The sequence below is a fragment of the Parambassis ranga genome, chromosome 17 (assembly GCF_900634625.1).
Source record: "Parambassis ranga chromosome 17, fParRan2.1, whole genome shotgun sequence".
NCBI lineage: Eukaryota > Metazoa > Chordata > Actinopteri > Ambassidae > Parambassis > Parambassis ranga.
Window position 1 is genome coordinate 6,163,978 of NC_041037.1, and position 19,892 is coordinate 6,183,869.

A 19,892-nucleotide genomic window follows, 5' to 3' on the forward strand; every position below is an offset into this window, starting at 1 on the left:
GATGTGCTAAGGGATCTTGGAGAGAGAGAGAGAGAGAGAGAGAGAGTACACACATGGCCCACATTTGCAGAGTAATAAATAATATGTTGAAACAGCAGTGGGTGGGTGGTTAGTGGGATTCTTATGTGTGTGTGAAATGTGGCTTTTTTTTAATCGTCTGCAGCACAAAATAGAATTTAAAACAAGTGACTTGTTAAAAAGATATTTATTGAAAACTTGAAACTTAGTCAGATGAGGTAGCCTACAACACTGTATAAATAAAAAGACACCCTAAAGAGGAAATAACTTACACACAACTGACACTTCACTTCTAGTGGGACACCTATTTTTTGACACAGCCTATTTATATTCAACAAGTACATATTTACATATGCATTTACCCTCAACAGCCCCATACAGGCCCATACACTTCCAGGTCACTGACCTCTGCAGAAAGACTTAATTACACATTTTATTTAATATTAAATATTTTTAATTCTAGTTCCAGGATATTTTTTTTTACAAAGAGCTTCTCATATGCCTTTCAACAAGATGTCATTCCAGCAGTGTTTTGTCATGTACTGAGGCCTGTCCCAAACTAATCTGACCCTACTGCTCCATTTTTAAACCATCTACCATGGCCTCCACATTAACTTGGAGTAAGACAAGCAAGGCAGCACATCCTGGATGTCTGCCTCCTCTGAGGAGGACACCTGGCTGTGCTCGGAGTCCGTCTCATCCAAATCAGAGCAGAGGTCATCCGTGGAGGAGGCAGCGGTGGAGGGTGCCGGGGACACCAGGGGCGTGTACATGCTCTCAGGCAGGGACCAAGTGCTGTTACAGCCGGGGTAGTCTGCCGTGTTGTCCGGGAGCATCACCCGAAGGAGCTCCTCGTCGTTCAGTGGCATGCTCTCCAGGAGGTGGTTCAACAGCTCCGCAGCTACTGTGGGGTCTATTCCCGGACAGCTGGACACGAAGGTGTGCACATCGTGCATACACTGGATGTAGCCGGCGGCAAAGCGCTCACAGGCCTCCCGGTTCACAGCGTCCACCTCTGCGGAAAAAACACTCGTTAATTAAACGTTCATTTTGAACCCAAACGTCTGTCTCTGCTCTGATTGGCTGTGGTGTGGTCGAAGCGCACCTGTGTACTGCTGACTGTAATATTAATCCGCAGTTTGTTTACTATAAAAGAACTATGCTTCTCAGCGGAAGTATAACTTGAGGAGAATTATTTGGGTATATGTAAAACTTTTGCTCAAACTTACGCTAAGATGGACATGTACATAAAAGTTTACCTTGAGCCTGGTTTTGAAGGATGCCCTCCACTCGTTTCACTGTCATCTCCAGCACTTCAGCGTTCTCCATCTTTGATTGTAACTGCAGTGAGTAATAACAAAACATTAGCAACACAAGCTAGCTTAACAGAAACATACGGGTACATGAAGTCAAAAAGTCTTACGTCTGCGTCCGCGATGAGAACTCTGAGTTCTTGTAAACTTTCATTGATCCGAGCTCTTCGTTTCTTCTCCACCAGAGGCTTTCTCATCTGCAACAAACAGTAAGAGCACAACGCGTTAGTTCACATTCAAATCATAACTATGAATCATTCAGGCACACGGTGTTCACTACAGCCTCTTACCTTTCTGTCAGGTTTGATGCCACTGCTGTTATCACCTCTGTCCATGCCGGGTGTGTTGTTTCGGATGGGGGCCATGTTGTTGCCGAACTGGAGGTGGGTGTATAATCCAAAGAGCCGTTAGAGCCCGTCAGTGCGACAGATGGAGCATGGGGCTGTTACTGCTGCTTCGAGGGGGCATGCACTGGGTATTTAAGTAGACTCATTTACATGTGAATGGGGGGCTAGGAGACATCGAGGGCGCGCAACGCTCGTCCTCACTGAACGCCGGTTGGAGCTTTTGTTCCAGCTTGTGTCTGCACATAGACCCACATCACATAGAGGCATATGCACCAACATAATATGAGAGACTTCTGCAGCTTCACCTGAAACAGTAAAGTCAAAGATAATCAAGTCCATTCTGCAAAATAAATAGTATTTATATGACACACAGCCTCTTAGAGAGAGTGTTCCCCACTACAGGCCAATTCTCACATTAGATCATTAGTTATTTTGAACTGTTTGTTGCTTAATTGTGAACCATCAACCCACCTATGGCTCTCTGCTCCACTACTCTTTAATTAAACTGATGTAAATTGGACGATCTGGGCCATTTGTCAAGAATATCACTCTCATGACTCTTATCTTCTAAACAAGCAGTGTGGTCTATTCATCCTGATTGTTCACATTCAAATCACACCAAACGTGGCTCATATGAGTTATCGTGTGGACACAATCATTACTTGGTCACATATGGTGAGGAGATGTGTGTATAGTCTGTGTGTGATGATTTGCATGTGTTATTAATTTGCATATCTGATATGTGTAGTATTGTATGATGTCCAGTGTTGCAGTGGTTTGTATTACTGGTTGCAATTTCGGGAAAAACACGTGTAGCACCTTTTTCTGAAAGGTTTATATGTTCAATTTCAATTTAGCCACTTCTTTCATCATGATTATAGTTAGGCAACGTACAATTTCTAGTTCAATGAGCAAGTTTTGGTGGACAGGAGAATCAACTTACCCTCTGCCTCTAACATCAGGTAGTGCAGATGAATAGAGGCTTGGAGCTCTCAGCAAGTCGGTGGGTCATAGTGTGCAGCAGACATTGATTTATGTTGCTTTTTTTTGATGATTTTAAAACTGAACTCTGATACTACTACTTCTTCCTCTCTTGTTGACTGAGGGCTACTAGCCCATTTAGCAGTTTGAAGTTGGATAAATTTCTTATATCTTTAATGCAGTACATATGTTTATTGCATTTATTATGTATTGTTTATGTATTTTGCAGATCACATTAATTTGAGTTCATCTTTATTGGCAACTTTTTAACCTCACCATGTTTTAAAATGACTTCTTTAGGCAAACATGGAGTAATGTATTTTGAAAAAAACAAGACCTGCTTTTGTAAAATACAAGCATTGAAACTTCATTTCATTTCATAATGCATAATTTAAATGTGCCTTATTCACAAATATGACTTTACACCTGAACATTCACGACCATAGTGGGAGTGGATGAGCCTTTAAAATGTGAAAGTAATTTTACTACTACAGTCAGTAGTAGTAACCTAATGATAACTTTATTGCAGTGTAGTAGCCGAGTGAGCCAATTTTAAACATCACTACATTTCCGGATGATAGTGTGGAGAACACGGCTGAGAAGGAGATTCAGCTTTAAATAAAATACGGAAAGCACTACCATATCGGGCGCTTGCCTTCAAAATAAGGGTACAACGTAGCGTAACATCCGTAAAAGTGAGATCCATTCAGTTTGTTTTATTGTAAACAGCTTTAAATAATATTGCGCATTTATCCACACGCCCGTAAACCCACAAATTAAAGATTTTGTGTTAGGTTTGTACATTTTAGCCCGGAACGGACTCTTATTTTGACAGCGGCGAGGCGGCTTTCCCCTCAGTCCCACACAGTGCTTGTTCGTCAGAGAAGACGCTCTTCTGAGGTCACCGAGCGCCGGGGGCGAGACTGGTCCGCCGCTATATAATCTACCCGGTCCGGTGGAGGAAAGCAGCTCACTGAATCAGACAGGATTCAAAGCAAACACACACTGAACAAACAAACATGGTGAAGATCACCTTCCAGCCAGTGTCGGCGCAGAAGCCCGAGAAAGACGACGACGTGGACAGGATCATTATACCTCAGGCTCACGTGAGTTTGCACACTTTTGTCTTTCTTTGTTCCACGCTGAGTGGTGTTTTGTTGCTGTGCCTCAGTGTAGCATGAGACGACAGTCTCTTTGTGCAGCGGATAAGTAGATTATATGTTGGTTCGTGCATCCCCGTGACAGTTAATGGGATTTAATTTAACACTGTAAATCCATGATCTTTTTTTACATCTATATGAACCCAAGCTAAAACGATATACTGCATTATATACTGTTTTTTAACTTAACATAATATTGTCTATAGGTTGAAAGGTTGCAGACTTAATTTTTGCTTTAGGAGCCTAAGCAGGACAATATTTTCTGAGTTTATGGTTCAGGAATAGTATAATAACTGGGGAGAGTTTTATAGTCATAGCCTGAGGATGTTGACATTACGTCACCTTGTTTTGCCACCGCCAGGACACACGCTGCAGATGTTAGACCTGTGCATGCCTGCCCACAGCTAAATATGACCACATTAATTTGTTTATATAAATAAACATTCATTAATATAAACGTCTGAGGTGCAGCCTCAGGTGTTTTTGGGTTTAATTCTTGTCGAAATAAAATAAAATAAAAACAGCTGAGCTGTCAGATGGGGCTACTGCACCAGTCAATTACAAAGGTGTTATACCACGGGAATCCTGCAGGGAGCGCTTTAGATTACTGCTGTACAGAAGCAGTGGGTACTAGCTATAGCAGCTTAGCTTTGTATGCTGTCTCAAAATTAACAGTTCAAAGTGTCAGTAATGGTAATGAGGACTGTGTTTGAATGTAATTCTTGCATTTAGTAAAAAAAAAAAAAAATCTTGAAGGAAACGCAGACAGACAGGTAGATGGGTGAATTCAATACACATGACTATATCATAACTGGTTAGTCTGAAATCAGTGTGATGGTTGAGTGAATTGAACTCAGTCAAGACCTGTCTCATTGAGACTAGATATACTTAGCCTCCTTTCTGGACCACTTCCCCTGAGGGGAAACATAATTAGATATCTGGCACACAACCCACATGCACCAAGCCTCACCCCGCTGTACGCAGTCATTACATTTGAATGACGCATCCATCACTTCTGCAAACACATTTCTTTTTCACCTTTCTCTGACGTCAACGCAAGTACAAGACGTGATGTCAACGACTGTGTAGATTATGATTGGCTGCAACGAGAGGCGAGGCGTCTGAGCCAACGTGTGTAGATCTATTATTACATCCACCTCTGCCGAGAGACTCCTGCTTCACGCAATTGTTCTCATTTCCACTCCCAATGAGGGAGATAAAGACTGAGTATCTGCAAATATGGAGTGTGGAAGTAGGCCTCCAATAATAGACCCAGACGGCCACGTGCCAGCGTCTTCGTCAGAGCCTGGCACAATCTGTTCTCTCTGCTTCCGCTCTCCATAGCAACAGTAGTAGGGAGAGGCAGCAGATTGACTGAGAGACTGTGGGTGGGCATCTGGCATGCCTTATTCCGATCCTACGTCTATCAGATCTCCTCGTTTGACTAATGGGTTGGCAGCCGCCTCCTGTCAGAATTACCTCTTACGATTTTAAAGCATGTAACATCCACTGAAACTCTGTCATAAGAGAACCTCTATCATTTATTAAATGGTTTCAGCATTCAATATAAAGGTTTTGCAGAGTTGGGATCACATTGTTGGATATTCTTCAAAAAAGCATTTGCACAATATTAGCATTGTTTTGCACATTTTTAAAAAATGTCTTTGGAAAACTTTTGCACATCATCTTACCAGGCTTCTCTTTTATTTCCAGGGGCATCCTGTCAGACCCAAGAAACCTTTTCCAACTGGCCTGTGCTGCCTCACCTTTGGCCTGGTTGTCTTCTTGTCAGGACTGGTGCTCGCCTCTGTCTACATTTATCGCTATTACTTTATACCTCAGGTTAGTTGACTCTACCTGTCTTTTTGCACATGAACTCGGTGGTTAAAAATGACACAACATAAAGCATATGCTAACATGGTTCTGTCACTTCTCTTTAGCAGATCCCAGAGGACAGTTTGTTCCATTGTCGGGTGATCTTTGAGGACTCGGTGTTTGCTCCCCTGAGGGGAAGGCAAGAACTGGAGGAGAATGTCGGCATCTACCTTGATGATAACTATGAACAGATCAGTGTACCTGTGCCACATTTTGGGGGCAGTGACCCTGCTGATATCATCCACGACTTTCAGCGGGTATGTTAAGACATTTCTGTGTTCACCAGATCTCTTATTCTATTTTTTAGTTTGTGGCTTAACAGGTGTCATTTACTTATGTGTTCCAGGGCCTCACAGCTTATTATGACCTTGCTTTGGACAAATGCTACATCACTGAGCTGAACACAACTCTGGTGATGCCTCCACGGAACCTGTGGGAGCTGCTGGTTAATGTCAAGGTGAGACACTTGGCATCATTGATGCTGTAAAGCATTATTAGATAGTGAAGTACAGAATGTTCCTCCCACAGACACACTGACAGAGTGATTCATTCGTGTCAATTTTCCACAGAGAGGGACGTACCTTCCTCAGACTTACATCATCCACGAAGAGATGATGGTGACGGGGAGAATAAGGAATATGAGGCAGCTGGGCCCTTTCATTCACAGGCTCTGTTACGGCAAAGAAACCTACCGCCTCAGACGCCGCAGCCAACGCCAACGTGAGTAAACACACCCTTTTCTCTCCATAAAGTTAGGAGTGTGATATGTGGGTTACATCCGCTACCTCTTCACATCAACTCTTGTGAGATGTGACGAGTCATGTGACATGTGCTGTGTCACTGTGATCTCCCTGTATCTGTGGAGCGATAATATGAGTCACAGGGAATCTAGTGTTCAGATTTGGTATGTAGGAGAGAAGCAAGAGTGACCATACAGAAAACAAACCAGAGTTTGGACCTTATTTGGGGTCTTCCTTGTGAACACTTGAGACGGTGTGTCCACAGTGTGAAATGCTCTCTTTAATTGTGCGTGGGTATGTGGGCAACAGCCTGGGAACTTCCTGCTATGTGAGTCACTGGTAGTGCAGTGGACACATCCACACATTGTGGAGGAGTTGGTGATGCACATGAGTGATATCTCTTGTCGTAGACGCCTTTGATTGGTGATGCAACAAACTTCCCCTCTGTACATATATGGATGTGATCTGAGGGGATCACCAATGCTGATTCAAAATGGATGCTGTAGTCATAGCAACAGTAGTCATATGAGCAATCCTTAGCTTTCTTTTCTGAACAGAATTTCTAAAAGCTCTTTTTCTCTTCCAGGTATTGAGAGGCGTGAGACAAAGAAGTGCCACAGCATCCGTCACTTTGAGAACACTTTTGTGGTGGAGACAGTCATCTGCGACCGGTTCTAAATCTGAGGCGGAAATCACAGCCATCTAACACTGAAGCCAATTTCAAACCATACCTCTTGAATTCCTTAGGCGGTTAACTGCACTTTAAAAGCAAGTTGTTTGTTTCCGTGTCTGCTGTTTTATCGTTCCATGTACTATGTTGATGTCTTTTTTAAAACTGAAACTGTGTATAGATGTCTTCAGATTTCTCTGTAGCTCGTCATGTTGTGTAGAAGATGTTAATGTTGTGACATTTACATCAGAGAATTTCATTAGATTTTTAGACCTGTCCTTGTAGAGTTTTTTTTTTTTGAAACCCAGTCCACTTTGCTGTCACGTTAATAATGTTTGTAATTTTGTTTGAATGTCAGGAAATGGCAAAACATACCTCATGTAGTTAAGATGTTTCTTTGCTGGTTTATATCATTAATGAATGGTGTATATAACTTTGATTGTTCCTAAGCAATATATAATGTAAATCTTCTTATTTCATATTGGTTACATGCATAGATTTTTATCTGAAATCAACCGTTTGTTTGTGGACACTCCTTCCTTTATGGTTTCCCTTTCATTTCTTTGGTATCACACATTCCTACTCCCTGGAAACAAATGGCTTTAGACTGTAATTAGTAGCAGTGCTGTGTAGGGACAGAAGGAACCAAAGTCTACTGTCAGTGATGCTTTGCATAGTATTGAGGTTAAGGATCTGTGAAATATTTACAAAGAAGGCTTTATAGTTTAGATCACTCACTGTAGATGATATCAAAGGCTAAAAACCCATCTTTGTCTTGCTCTTCCTCCTCGTCACCTGGATTTTGCCTGTTGTCTTTCGCTCCTGCCAGTTCCCAATTCTTCCTATCTTGGCATTATAATATCTGTTAATGTCTATTTGTCGCAGCTTAACAACAACACAAAAGATATGGAGTGTCTTTGTAATGTGCAACCAGGAGCGAAACCGTCTCTGTTGAGAAAGAGGACAGAATATTTGCTCATTTCATTCTTTGTCTTGAATACTTTGCTGTACAGTTGAATTTTCTTGTAATATCTTGCTGCTTTAAGAATAAATGATCAAACTTGTATAGTTTGTTCAGTGGTCTTCAGTTTTAGTTCAAGTATTCACATAAATCAATCAGTAACTAACAAGTTAGAATAGATTAAACAATTAAGTATGAATTTGTGGAGTTAAGGAGATGTGACGTGCACATGCAGGTTTAGTCTTTAGTGTTTCTGTTTTTTTGTAATTGACAAGTCAAAACTGAGCAATGGACAATGTTTGAATTGATCTTGCTGTATGAAGGAGCGTTCTTCAGTAGTCTTGCCAGTGTCCTTACAGACCTTCTAGACTGAAAAGCCTTTGAGACTGAAGCACAAAGACAACACAAGTCCAAAGTCACTCAAAGGGTTAACCTGCATTTACGTTTAATAAGAGCAGAATAAGTGCAGTTTCATTGTGGTGAAGTCACACATCACATGATGGCCTTCTTTCTGAAATGTGGTTGGGTATTTTTCAATTTGACCATTTCTGTAATTTTCTACTTAAGTCAAACTGACCCAGCAGTGAGTCTGCCATAAAGTATAAAGTCTGATCATACGTTTTATCAACTGAAAACAATCATTTTGAATGTCTGACTTATTTTACAAACCAGTTACAAAATACAAACTAAATATTGTCAAAGACTTTGTAAATAAAATACAAAATATAAAACAGAAGACAACTGAGCACAAACAAATAATACTGAAACTTAGTAAATAGGACACGGTGCACAACGAAAGTATCGACACACAGTAATGCAAAGCAGATGATAGTTTCAGGTCTTGTTTCTTGTGTAATGACATAGCAATAATGTACAATAAATCTCGTAATTGAGTGTTTCCGACACTTTTTAAAAACTGACCTCATTTACAAAATCCAAATATATATATCACACATCTATATCCACATTCCAGGGTAAATCTGATAATAAAATATTACGCTCAAATGTATATGAATAATATTTACATATATAATGAACAGTATGTCGGGTATGTACAGAAAAACACATAAAAAAGCAGTCAGTCAAACTGTAAGAGACAAATCCTCTAAATATGTTTCATTAATAAAGTCAGTGATATTTTTAACATTTATACCAGGTAGAACATCTTTCTAATGCTGCATCTTTATGCTTTATATATTAAAAGATTTAAAGGGTGGATACATAATATATTTGTAATAATTCTAAATAATTAGAATGAATATGGGTTAGGAACTTAAGTGGTCAGATTTATATAGCTTATTCATTTAAAATTGTTCTGAATCATTGTTTCACTTTGTCTTAATGTAAATCTGTCCTCATCTTCATATACTAGAAAATGGATATAAATAAGTCCTATTATTATTATATTGTTATGATCACATAACAAATAATACATTTGATCATTAATTGTATATGTTGACATTGAACTAATCTAACATTTTCAAACAAAGATTTGTTCGGCCTCATGTTCTTGCGTGTCACGTCTGAGAATCTACAAGACAAAGCTCTGCAAAGAGCTAAAATGAATCATGTCAGTTTCTCGCTTACTGTCAGTTTTTACAACTGAACGTCAGGAAAGCATTTTGAGCTGTCTCCTCCTAATCAGTCTAGAAACCTGTCACTTGTTGGTGGATGTATTTTTAGCATACATGGGTATTAGAGCTTCTTTGATGTTACAGAGGGGCCTACTGTTTTCCTGTTCATAGCTTTCCTTCAAGTGCAGTCTGACCTGCTTCATGCATGCTTAGTGCATGCCTGTTGTTTGTCAGCTACTGGAAACGACCACAGATCTTTCACAGCCAGGGGCCATCTTAGGACAAATTCTATCTTGTCTTGAACCCTTGTTCAGACCTCTGATGTGCTGAAGGTGGCTCTTCTCTGGCTTGTCATCCTGAAGGAGTGTTTGCTGCTCCTCACCTCGTGGGCGATGAAGTAGTAACAAAAAGCATCCAGACAGCAGGTGACATTGGAGAGACACATGGTGACCTGTATGAACAGGCTGATGCTGCTCTGGGCCCCACAGTCCAAAATAATTTTTTGGCGTACCTATGGGTTACACAACATAGTATACACAAAGACACATCAGAGACTTGCTGACTCAAAATGAGCCATTGCCATAAGAACAGTTAGCTGGTGCAAAGGCAATGAGTCTGACAGAAATCTGTGCTTTTTTTGTTGTTTTTAACCATTCTGTTTGTTTAACAGTTATTCAATTAAATGGAATTATTTTATTTTGTTGGAACCCATATTTTACCAAGAACCTCATTGGGGACGCCAAAAATTTCTATATGCTTGAAAATCGTGCAATTCGGCCATATATGAGAATTTTTTAAATCTCACCCTACCAGATGTTACAGAGCAATGTCTGGTTTTTAAGGTTCCCTGTATGTATTGTTATAGTTATCTCAAAGATTTGAATAATGGGGGCTACAAACAAGTGAGGAAATACAGAATTTCTGAGGCCTATGTTATTGATGTTGATGAAATGTGATATTATTAATGATAAATGTATACTTTATACAGTACATCTAAAGGACTGTATATCAGACCTTGTAGTTATGTACAGCATACAATCATTTTTTAGTCTTATGTTTAAGCTGTTTGCTTTCTTTGCTTCACTTATTTTAAAACATTTCAAACATTTATTCTATAATCAAGAAATGTGTTTTAAAAACAGTACAACTGGAAATGAGTTTACTACACTTTCCACAAAAAGCTGGTTTTATAATATAATTTGATACCAAAATAATAATAATACGATTTGTGAGTTTATGACCAAGCATCTTAAAAAATGTTCTGTTGAACATTTAATAATTTTTGGACCCTGTAATATTTTTGACTGAGTAAAGGACAATTTAAAGAAATCATATTTTTTTCACCACAATCTTTTGCGTGGGACTATCAGCTTCAAAGCAACTCCTCAAGGTGAGATTTTTCTTCTGCTGTTACATACCAATTTGAACCAGTTTCTTTGATTTTTGCTCAAAACTTTAATTTAATTTAATTTAATCTTACCAGGAATTGCAGAAAGATGCCCAGGTGGCTCGGGGTGAAAGGCAGCAGGAAGGCGATCAGGCTGCTGAAGATGATCTTCACACAGGCCCGGCTCTGGGCGCTGCGCTGGCCCGACTGCTGCAAAGTCCAGATGGTATGAACTGAACAGTAAACCACCACCAGCGCAGGAAGCAGAAACCCAAACACCTGCACGCAGATGATCAGTGGAGGGCTCCAGCCTGCCTCCGAAAACCTGTGGAAGCATTGAAACGCCTTCTCCTCGTCCTTCCTGAAGCGGTAGATAGTTGGAGACAATGATGAAAGCACCACAAACCAGACCACCACACAGGTTACCAGCGCTGCTCTGGGTGAGCGCAGCTGCTTGGCTTTGAACGGGTGACAAATAGCCACCCATCTGTCCACAGCTATGCACATAATAGTGTAGATGCTTCCATATATCCCAACAAAATACAGGCTTTCCAAGGTGGAACAGATCAGCTGGAAGCTTGCAGGCCACTGGTGGTTAGTGGCATGCATTTTGAAGGGAAGAGGCAGGAGGAGGAGTGTGTCCATCAGAGCCAGGCTGGTCATGTAGATTGTTGTCTCGGTCCACTTTCGCAGAAAAACGCAAAACACCAACAGTGCCGCAGCATTGACAACAACACCAATGATGAATATGGGCAAGTAGATGATCAGCTCCACGTATCTCATGGCGTCGTCCACCTCTTTAAAAGAACAGTTTGTCATGTTGTCACTGCAGGAAAATAAGATTTGATTTCAGCTGTTCTGCCAGGATTGCAAAAGTATGTGCAAAATGAATGTGTCCTTCCTGTCTGTGTTCCCACACACAAAAACACATACAGTATGTATGATGCACCGCCATGCTAAGCCACCTGAAACCTCTGAGCTGTGTGGGAGCGATGAAGGTGTTTTTTGTTTTGCAGTGAAGGCCAAAACGAGAACTGACAGCACAATGCATACTGCTTTAAATCGCATGTTCTTTTTTTCTGAATGTAAACTTTTAATGTAACTAGTCCATACCAAGATTTGAAAGGAAGTGGCTTGATCTTGTGTGTCTGAATCAGATAAGGCACTTAACATTTTCATTTTTTAAAATATACCCAGCTGTTTATCATTTTCAGTGTGCTTGTCTTTACTTTAACACCAACAGAGGTCATATTTAGATTTGACTGAAACATAACCAACAAAATAAAAATAGTTTCTGTTGTGAACTTTTCAATTTCGGCTTTACAGAGAAAGCAAAATACTGTCAAGTACAGTACAGGACAGTGTATCAACAACGCAAACAACAGCTACTACTTAAAGTAACATTGGACACACATCAATGGCTGTAAAAGTAACTTATTATGACGATCAGGGTCAATTACATCAAGCATTCTCCAAAAAAACTGAAAGTATTTTTACCGTGTTTCTGTTTATATTGTATAGTTTAAGGGAAAATCTATTTTAAAAATTACCAATTTAACACAATAGCTACACCTACATTTGACTCATCGATAGCACATTTAACTGCAACGCTTTACCAAAGTTTAAATGTGAAATTTAGTTTGCTCCTACCTCATGCTGGTGTCTCAGAGTGTCTGTCTGACTGACGGTGCTGTGCCAGACACACTTCTGCTTTTCTACCTTTGTTGTTTCATCACCACTTCCTGAGTCATGCCACACATCGTACATATGTGCCCTGGTGTGCATTATTGCTGTTTAAAATCAACAAAGGGCAAACTTGTCCAGCAGGTCTTACTGTCATACATCACACACAGGCCTTATCCCTTGTGTGCATGATCACCGCAAACTGCCTGGGCAGTAGATGGCGTTTGGAGAAGTGAACAAAAAGTAATCTTTGATGATAAATCTGTTTCCTATTGTAGCTGAGGCTTCTTAATGGCTTGTTGGACAAACATTTAAAGACATCAGCCTCTGATATATTAACGATGACTGCTGGACTGCTGGAAATACTACGCAAGAATGCTAACATAAAGATGTTTATCAGGGATGCCACACAAGTGTGGTTTAAAAGCTCAGTGTGGTGGCCATCTTGATTCTGCCTAGCCCTCAGCAAATCAGCATGAATAGACACGGAGGCACGTGGTTGATGCTGAAGTCATTCTGTGCCAAAGTCCGTCCAGACATTTCACTCAAAACCACCAATCATGATCTCATGGTGGAAGGGTCTTCAGGTTCAGTAGGATTCATCCTCTGGGCACAGTAATCACTGGTGCAAAATGTAATCTCAATTCAGTAAGTAGTTGTTGAAATATTTTAGCCTGAAGTGGTGAACCGACCCGCTGACCAACAGACCAACTTCACCACCCCGAGCACCACATCATGGACATTAGACTGAAGGAGTAAAGGGCACAAATAGATTAAACAGGAGGTGCTAACTTGATGAAATGAAGTGGAATTGAGGAAACTGCAGCATTGGCCAATACCACAGGACTCTCGTGTGAAAATTTCCACCACCATATAAAAAAAAACAGCAAACTGTCAGCTTTTGTCACGCCATGTGAATAAATTTCTACTTAACTGCAGGGTGACGGGATTATTTTGTCTCGTGATGTTGAAACATGTCAGAGGAACAGGCCTGAGTGTGATTTTAGATCAATGACTAGTTTGTTTACAGTATTCAGCAGTGAGAAAAAGCAGGGGTAAGTTTAGTACTGTGATTTCCGTACCTTTGCTGTACGCAGCGCTGGTATCAATCTGAGTGTTGATGTGTCAGACAGAGTGAGTTCAAAGAATTTCTTCTTTCAAGCCTGTGAGAAACTGCAGCAGCAGATTTAGACTGTGATTATATTTCATGGCTTCCTGGTTTCCGGGGCTGAGATGACTGAATTTCAAGTGTGAGAATATATGTGTTCACCTTTTATCAGCTGTAAAATGCACAATTTCACAGTGAGAGCCTGCCCTTATCAGTCAGCATATAAATGTGGTGGAACTGGATTAAATAAAAAAAGATCAAAATAAGGGCACATATGGTTACTCAGTGTTACTTTCATTTCACTTGGTAGAGCCATTCCTTCCACCACACACACTGCCACCCACTGTCTATGTGAAAGAAATGAGGTCTCCACTGGCAAAAAGTGACCTTGCCTTCTAATTTGTATACCTAGCATTAGCTTTATTTTGCTATTAAAAAAAGCACACAGTAGTCACACATATTTGGCATCTGATTTATTCATTTTAACTTTAGACAAATGACATTACCATGGCATCATCGAGCTGTATGGCTGAGGACTTTAGAGGCATCTAATCTGCTAAAACTATTTATCCCTCTGTGATAAACAAAACACTTAGTTGAGCACAAACACACATTCATCCAACTTCACACTTTATATTTGCTCTGCAGGTACAAACATCCCGACTGCTGTTTACATTCACTGACGAAGACTTTCTAAAAAATATTCTCTTCTTTTTTTGATTTTACAAATATTTGTCCAAAAATTGGACTAGAGATCATTTTGGCACAAGACAAAGTCATTAATAGGCAAATAAAAACCTCATCCATTGGCACAATAATCAGTAAATCTTCTGAACATTTACTGTAAGAAAATGAAAGCTCAGAAGCCGAAATAGCAAACGTTGATTTTTAAAGCATGCTTGCAAGAACTAGAAGAGTAAAGTAAAAAAGCTCTACAGAGCTAAAATGACATGGATTGACTGTGGTTGCACTGGAAGAGCCAGCCAGTTTCTAAGATGATTCCTTCAGTAAAAAGTGGACATGTTGTTTACAAGAGTAAATCGCTTTAAGGGACCTGCCACAAGATTCAGCAGCTACTGCAAAGCAAGAACTCATGGACGAGCTCAGAGCTGACGGATTGAGATGAGAAATACTGACCCACAAACACTCGTGCTGTACAAACACACACACACACACACACATGCATACACACTCAAAGTGAGATGTTGCGCTCTAGGAGGCGGTGAACTTCCTGAGTGTGATGACGATGAGGGCGAGGAGGACAGATGCTCCCAGGAAGACTGCTATAACTATGGCTGTGATGGCGCCAGGCCCCAGAACCCCTGCGCACACACACAGACACACACACACACACTTATTATTTTAAATTCTTCTAATAATAATTTTGGAGTTATCTTTAAATTATAACAAGTTTTGTTTATCAGATTTGACATTTTAACATTCTCAGTCATAAAGTGGTAAACATGGTTACTTGGGATGTTTAATAGGATGCAAATATGCTGTAGTTTTAACTGACAATGGCTCCAGACTGGCCAAACATGCATGTTTTACCTTCTTCGGCGTCCTCGTCCTGAGGGTGTGTGCTGTCCTCATAGTCGTAGGTGAAGGACTGCTCCGTCATGTCCTGGAAGGGATCTTTGGTGGTGACGTCACTTGGCGGCTCCCCTGACATAGTGTCTTGGTTGTCCCTGGATGTTGAGGCGGGGTCTGCGAATGTCTCTGCACAACCAAAAAGAATTTTGTGTGTATGTGTGTGTTTGGCTTACTTAGAAGGCAGTATCGGCTTACTGTGTGTTTTCTTAAGTCATTTCAGTGACGGGGCGCACGGCAGCGCTAATGGGCCTGTTTGCCTTTTTTTCTGTGAGGGATGCAGGGCTGCGTGCATAGGCCCTTCTGTAACAACTCCAACAGCTGCTCTCTTGTCGTACTCAGCTCTGCGTATAAGGATGTCTTTGTAGAAGATGAACATTTTGTCCGTTTGAGCTACCGGTAGCCTCTCAATATGTTGCTTCTTTTTGACCAAACTTGAAACAGAATAAACAAACAGCCTGCAGGAGACGCAGTGATCTGCTGACTGTGCCTAAAACTCTGCCCTCCTCTTCCTCCTCTGTCCAGCCCAAATTGTTCTTGTCTGCTATGAGCATGAGACTTTTCACACCTCTGCAGCAGACAGAGGCTACATTTTTGTGACCCTCTGGATGGAAATGCTCAATTAAAGAGTCTGAACCACTGTCACGGCTCTGTGATTGTGGCTGCTGCCATCTCTGAGGTAACCGAGCAGCTGCACAGCATTTCTTTAAAAAATGCAAGAAGGAAAAATCTGATCGTCATCGTCCCTGAAAAAACAAACATGCCCAGGCCCACCCATTCAGACACTCACTGATTCACTTATCCTGTCCTCAACGCCACGCATACCAACAAAACCCTAATCCAAACATATTTACACTCAGTTTATTTAACGCTACATATTTACCCTGTAGCCTCAGTAAAGTCCTTTATCCCTCTTCACCCCTTTTCTCTTATATGCTGTCATTAGTGAAGACGCCTCAGCAGAGGAGAAACCATGATGAAATGACTGATAACACAGCACAGGTATCATAGCAAGGTGCCCAATCAAAACATCAGCCTTAGATGTGGTATCTCCCAAATTCTGATATGCACTTACGATGTGAGTATTTTGATACTGCCGTGTTGACTCAGGGTCATGTGCAGCTTCCTGTCCTGTAGCTGGCTGAAGGCTTGGAGCCTCGGGCCAGAGGCCAGCTCAGCCATCAATAAGGCCTTCAGCCCAGGGCACAAAAGGCAGCTTGTGCGGTTACGCAGGGCGGCAGGCTGCAACCAGTAACAACCGGCCAGGCCCAAAGCAGGCAGCGGCTGGGCACTGGATGTCAAACAAACTTGTTTATTAAATAGTCCCTGTGTGTCAAAGGCTGTGCCTTCTGGACAACCTGGTTTAATAGGGCAAAAAATAATAACATGATGTTTTCAGTTGGTGTTTGTTTCCATGAGGAGGGATGTACTCAAGGTTCTAGTTTCTGTTTAATTGAATTAAGAAGACTATAACAAATAATATAACAAACAGTATTGTTACAGTATGTGTTATCAGTAACTTGCATAAAAAGTTAGAGTTTTGTTGGACGTTTGAACTCTTATATTAGGGTTTGGCCAAACTTCTCAAATGTTTGAGACAATTGTTTATCAAGTTAATCACAATTTTTTTTTTCATTAGTTGCTAATCATTTTAACTAAAACGTTTTTTTTGCTTTGTTGAACATCAGCAGTGTCAAACTGTTTGTTTTTTCTGTTAACTGGTTTTTCAGTAATTTAAGATGGGTGTTTCTACACATTTGTTATGAAATGTTGCTATTTTATTTTCCGTATGTTCCATTAAACAATGTTTTAAACAATTACTTAAACACATAATTTAGCTGAAATGAAACCATCGTATCTGAATATCTCACATTTTCAGTGTAGTCAAGTGCAAATTAGCTGAGCTACTCGTGCATCCTCTGGTTCTCTGATCTCCAGCTAAAGGTGGGGAACACCTTTAGCTGGAGATCACTGCAGGTTGCTTTTTTGAAGACATACTGTACTGCACGTCTGTCAAAATCCACCACACAAGTGAGAGAGAGTCCTCAGAGCGTGGCAGACTGTAAGAAAAACAGACACTGAAAACACAGAAGGCATTTGTTGGTACAAGATGTCACACAAGCCACACAGATGACAAAGCGAGCACACAAATGTATGTGAAAAGCAACCCGGCAGTGCATCGAAACCATGAAGGATGCAGCCCAAACATGGCAGTATGTCCTCCTCAGCTATTGCAGGTGACAGCCATAGTAAAATATTAGAAAAATAACTGGCGTGTTTTACTAAAGCAGGAATAGCCTTTGGTTGCTAAAACTGGTTTCTATTTACAATGCAAGTGATGGATGGTGTGAATCGTTCACTCTGTTTTGAAGTTAAAACCACTGTGTGAGTAATTATCATGCTGTTTGCTTAAACATCTTATTCGACACACTTCAGTGTGTTTCCCACATGAGTCAAACGATGAGTCTGCAAGTCATGCCAGTGCAATCACTTGGATGATGTTGTGGTCAAGGCTTGTGGCACTTCTTGGGAACTCACCATTTTCTGTTTCATGACAGACATGGTACAACAAATCACACCTTACAGCTACTTTTTTTCTTTGTACACAGGACAGGGAGGACATTGTCATCCTGGTTAGAGCCTTGTTGTCCCACTGCCCTCTTGACCTCTACTCTGACCTCTGGGCCTGAGAGCTGCTCTGCTATTTCCAGAGATTCTGAGAGATATCACAGGAAGGAACAGAGAAGCTGTAGAGAGAAGTAAGTGAAAGTGTAAGAAACAGTTGTGATGTGCGTCAGCTCTCCTTTTGAAAAGCAGTTAAAAGGAAAAAATCAAAACACTACACCACATCATTGGCTTTTTTATGGACTCTAAAATATCCTCGCATGCATATGGAGTGGTGTAACACAGCCCCTGAAATCCAAACCAGAGCTGCACTGAATCACTTCAGCTTAGCTGGAGTGAGAGTGCAGTGGGTTTCAAACGAACATCATGAAAGCAACTGAGTCATCCTGTTTGTCAAAGAGCAGCTTTCACAGCTCTCAGCGCGTTAACAACTGCATCATTTACATCAGGCTGCCGACACTCATGCAGAGTGTGCGCATGAGGAGAAGAGGGCAGAGATGGCACAAATACACACTGTTGATTTAACAGGACAGCAGGGAAGCAAACGTCTACATATTAATGTGACTAAACATGGTAGGCTAACAGTAACAATAAAATCTATAACTGCTCATCTTATCATTAACACTGTCTTTTTTTATAAGCATTCAGAATGTAACTTTATTTGTTAAAAAGTGTCTAGTTTCACTGCTTTCTAGCGTCAGCCACTGATTTTTTATGCTTCGGAGTGCTGATTTCATTAGTTTTGCCCCACACTAGTCACCAAATTACATAAATAACATATACATCAACCCCACCTAACAAGAGCTTTACCTGTCTGCACAAAGGCTACCAAAAGGCTGAAGAGAACCAGGACGACGACTCTGCAGACACTGCTGCTGCGAACCATCGTGGCTACAAAGGATGAGCGTCTCCAAAACTCCTCGACTTCAGATGAGCAACTGACCCTGGGATGGGAGCAGGAGAAGAGTGCAGAAAGGCGCATAAAGGTAGGCACCTCTGGGGTGGGAGCATGGGTGGGAGTAGGTGTGTTCAGGAGTGTCTGGACAGTGCAGACTTTGTGAGGACACCCTGACGGGGCCCACCCACTCCAGAACTCCTCCAGCCACATAGTAAGGCATGAAGGGTGAACATTGGGTGGCTGCTGCTAAATGTGGCCAGGTCACATCACAAGTCTCACAATGTCCTCTCACTGCAGACATGCCACTGAAATATACTGAAGTCATGTACTTTTGACACCTATGCAACAGAATTTGTTTAATAAGAGCAGTTTCATTTTGGATTCAAAGATATGTTGGGAGGTAGCTCATATTATATTGTCCTCATTTTTAATGGACAGCTAAATGGTGAGTTACTTATAGAGAAATCTGAGGTCTTTAATGACTTTTGTGAGAGGCCTCATGTGATTAGAGGCACCAAACTAGTTCAACTTTGAACATTTACTTCCTCTTATCAGTAGGAGTCACAGGAAGAAATAATAGAAAACTGTAAATAAAACCATTGATTCCAGTTGTTTTGCACTTATAACAGCAATGTCCATAACTGGCAAATAGACAGTATGATCTCCTTTGTTTTTCTACATGGCACCTAGCTTCCAGGACAGATTAGAATGAGTGCGGTTACACTCCATCACAGGTAAATTTCATGTTGCTGTTCCTTTGTGAATTAGAAACTGGAGTGTCACATAATTAGTAGGGTGATTACACTAGTGTGAGCCAAAATATATTGAATATAGCATAAAATTAATTTGATCTATTTATGTACACTATCCAGTAGCAAGTACAGCAGCAACTTGACATTTTACTGGAAGTCAGTTAAGCAACAGATGTAGGAAACCTTGCTTCCTCGCTCATTACTTGCCTA

The 19,892-nt window shown here is 40.9% G+C and overlaps 4 protein-coding genes across 6 annotated transcripts; 1 reads left to right on the plus strand and 3 right to left on the minus strand.

The window, feature by feature from the left end:
- Positions 1 to 558: 558 nt before the first annotated feature.
- On the minus strand, positions 559 to 1,745 carry hes6 (hes family bHLH transcription factor 6). The gene is made up of 4 exons (XM_028428132.1): positions 1,622 to 1,745; positions 1,442 to 1,528; positions 1,278 to 1,359; positions 559 to 1,033 (listed from the first exon to the last, which is right to left on the minus strand). The coding sequence occupies exons 1-4, from the start codon at positions 1,694 to 1,696 to the stop codon at positions 612 to 614; spliced, it is 666 nt and encodes a 221-aa protein (XP_028283933.1). The 5' UTR covers positions 1,697 to 1,745; the 3' UTR covers positions 559 to 611.
- Positions 1,746 to 3,046: 1,301 nt separating this feature from the next.
- itm2cb (integral membrane protein 2Cb) lies at positions 3,047 to 8,168 on the plus strand. Of its 2 annotated transcripts, none has more exons than XM_028428131.1 (6): positions 3,047 to 3,765; positions 5,533 to 5,661; positions 5,763 to 5,951; positions 6,041 to 6,151; positions 6,264 to 6,414; positions 7,021 to 8,168. In XM_028428131.1, exons 1-6 carry the CDS (start codon positions 3,679 to 3,681, stop codon positions 7,110 to 7,112), a joined length of 759 nt encoding a protein of 252 aa, XP_028283932.1. In that variant the 5' UTR covers positions 3,047 to 3,678; the 3' UTR covers positions 7,113 to 8,168. The 2 variants fall into 2 exon arrangements, with proteins under 2 accessions (XP_028283932.1, XP_028283931.1); XM_028428130.1 differs by having other exon boundaries at positions 3,051 to 3,765; positions 5,760 to 5,951.
- A 150-nt stretch (positions 8,169 to 8,318) lies between these two features.
- LOC114450159 (G-protein coupled receptor 55) lies at positions 8,319 to 12,727 on the minus strand. 2 transcript variants are annotated; one of them, XM_028428128.1, is made up of 3 exons: positions 12,677 to 12,727; positions 11,120 to 11,852; positions 8,319 to 10,150 (listed from the first exon to the last, which is right to left on the minus strand). In XM_028428128.1, exons 1-3 carry the CDS (start codon positions 12,679 to 12,681, stop codon positions 9,950 to 9,952), a joined length of 939 nt encoding a protein of 312 aa, XP_028283929.1. In that variant the 5' UTR covers positions 12,682 to 12,727; the 3' UTR covers positions 8,319 to 9,949. The 2 variants fall into 2 exon arrangements, with proteins under 2 accessions (XP_028283929.1, XP_028283930.1); XM_028428129.1 differs by having other exon boundaries at positions 11,120 to 11,823; positions 12,677 to 12,706.
- Positions 12,728 to 14,711: 1,984 nt separating this feature from the next.
- Positions 14,712 to 18,989, minus strand: snorc (secondary ossification center associated regulator of chondrocyte maturation). The gene is made up of 3 exons (XM_028428133.1): positions 18,843 to 18,989; positions 15,369 to 15,536; positions 14,712 to 15,139 (listed from the first exon to the last, which is right to left on the minus strand). The coding sequence occupies exons 1-3, from the start codon at positions 18,916 to 18,918 to the stop codon at positions 15,030 to 15,032; spliced, it is 354 nt and encodes a 117-aa protein (XP_028283934.1). The 5' UTR covers positions 18,919 to 18,989; the 3' UTR covers positions 14,712 to 15,029.
- Positions 18,990 to 19,892: the final 903 nt, after the last annotated feature.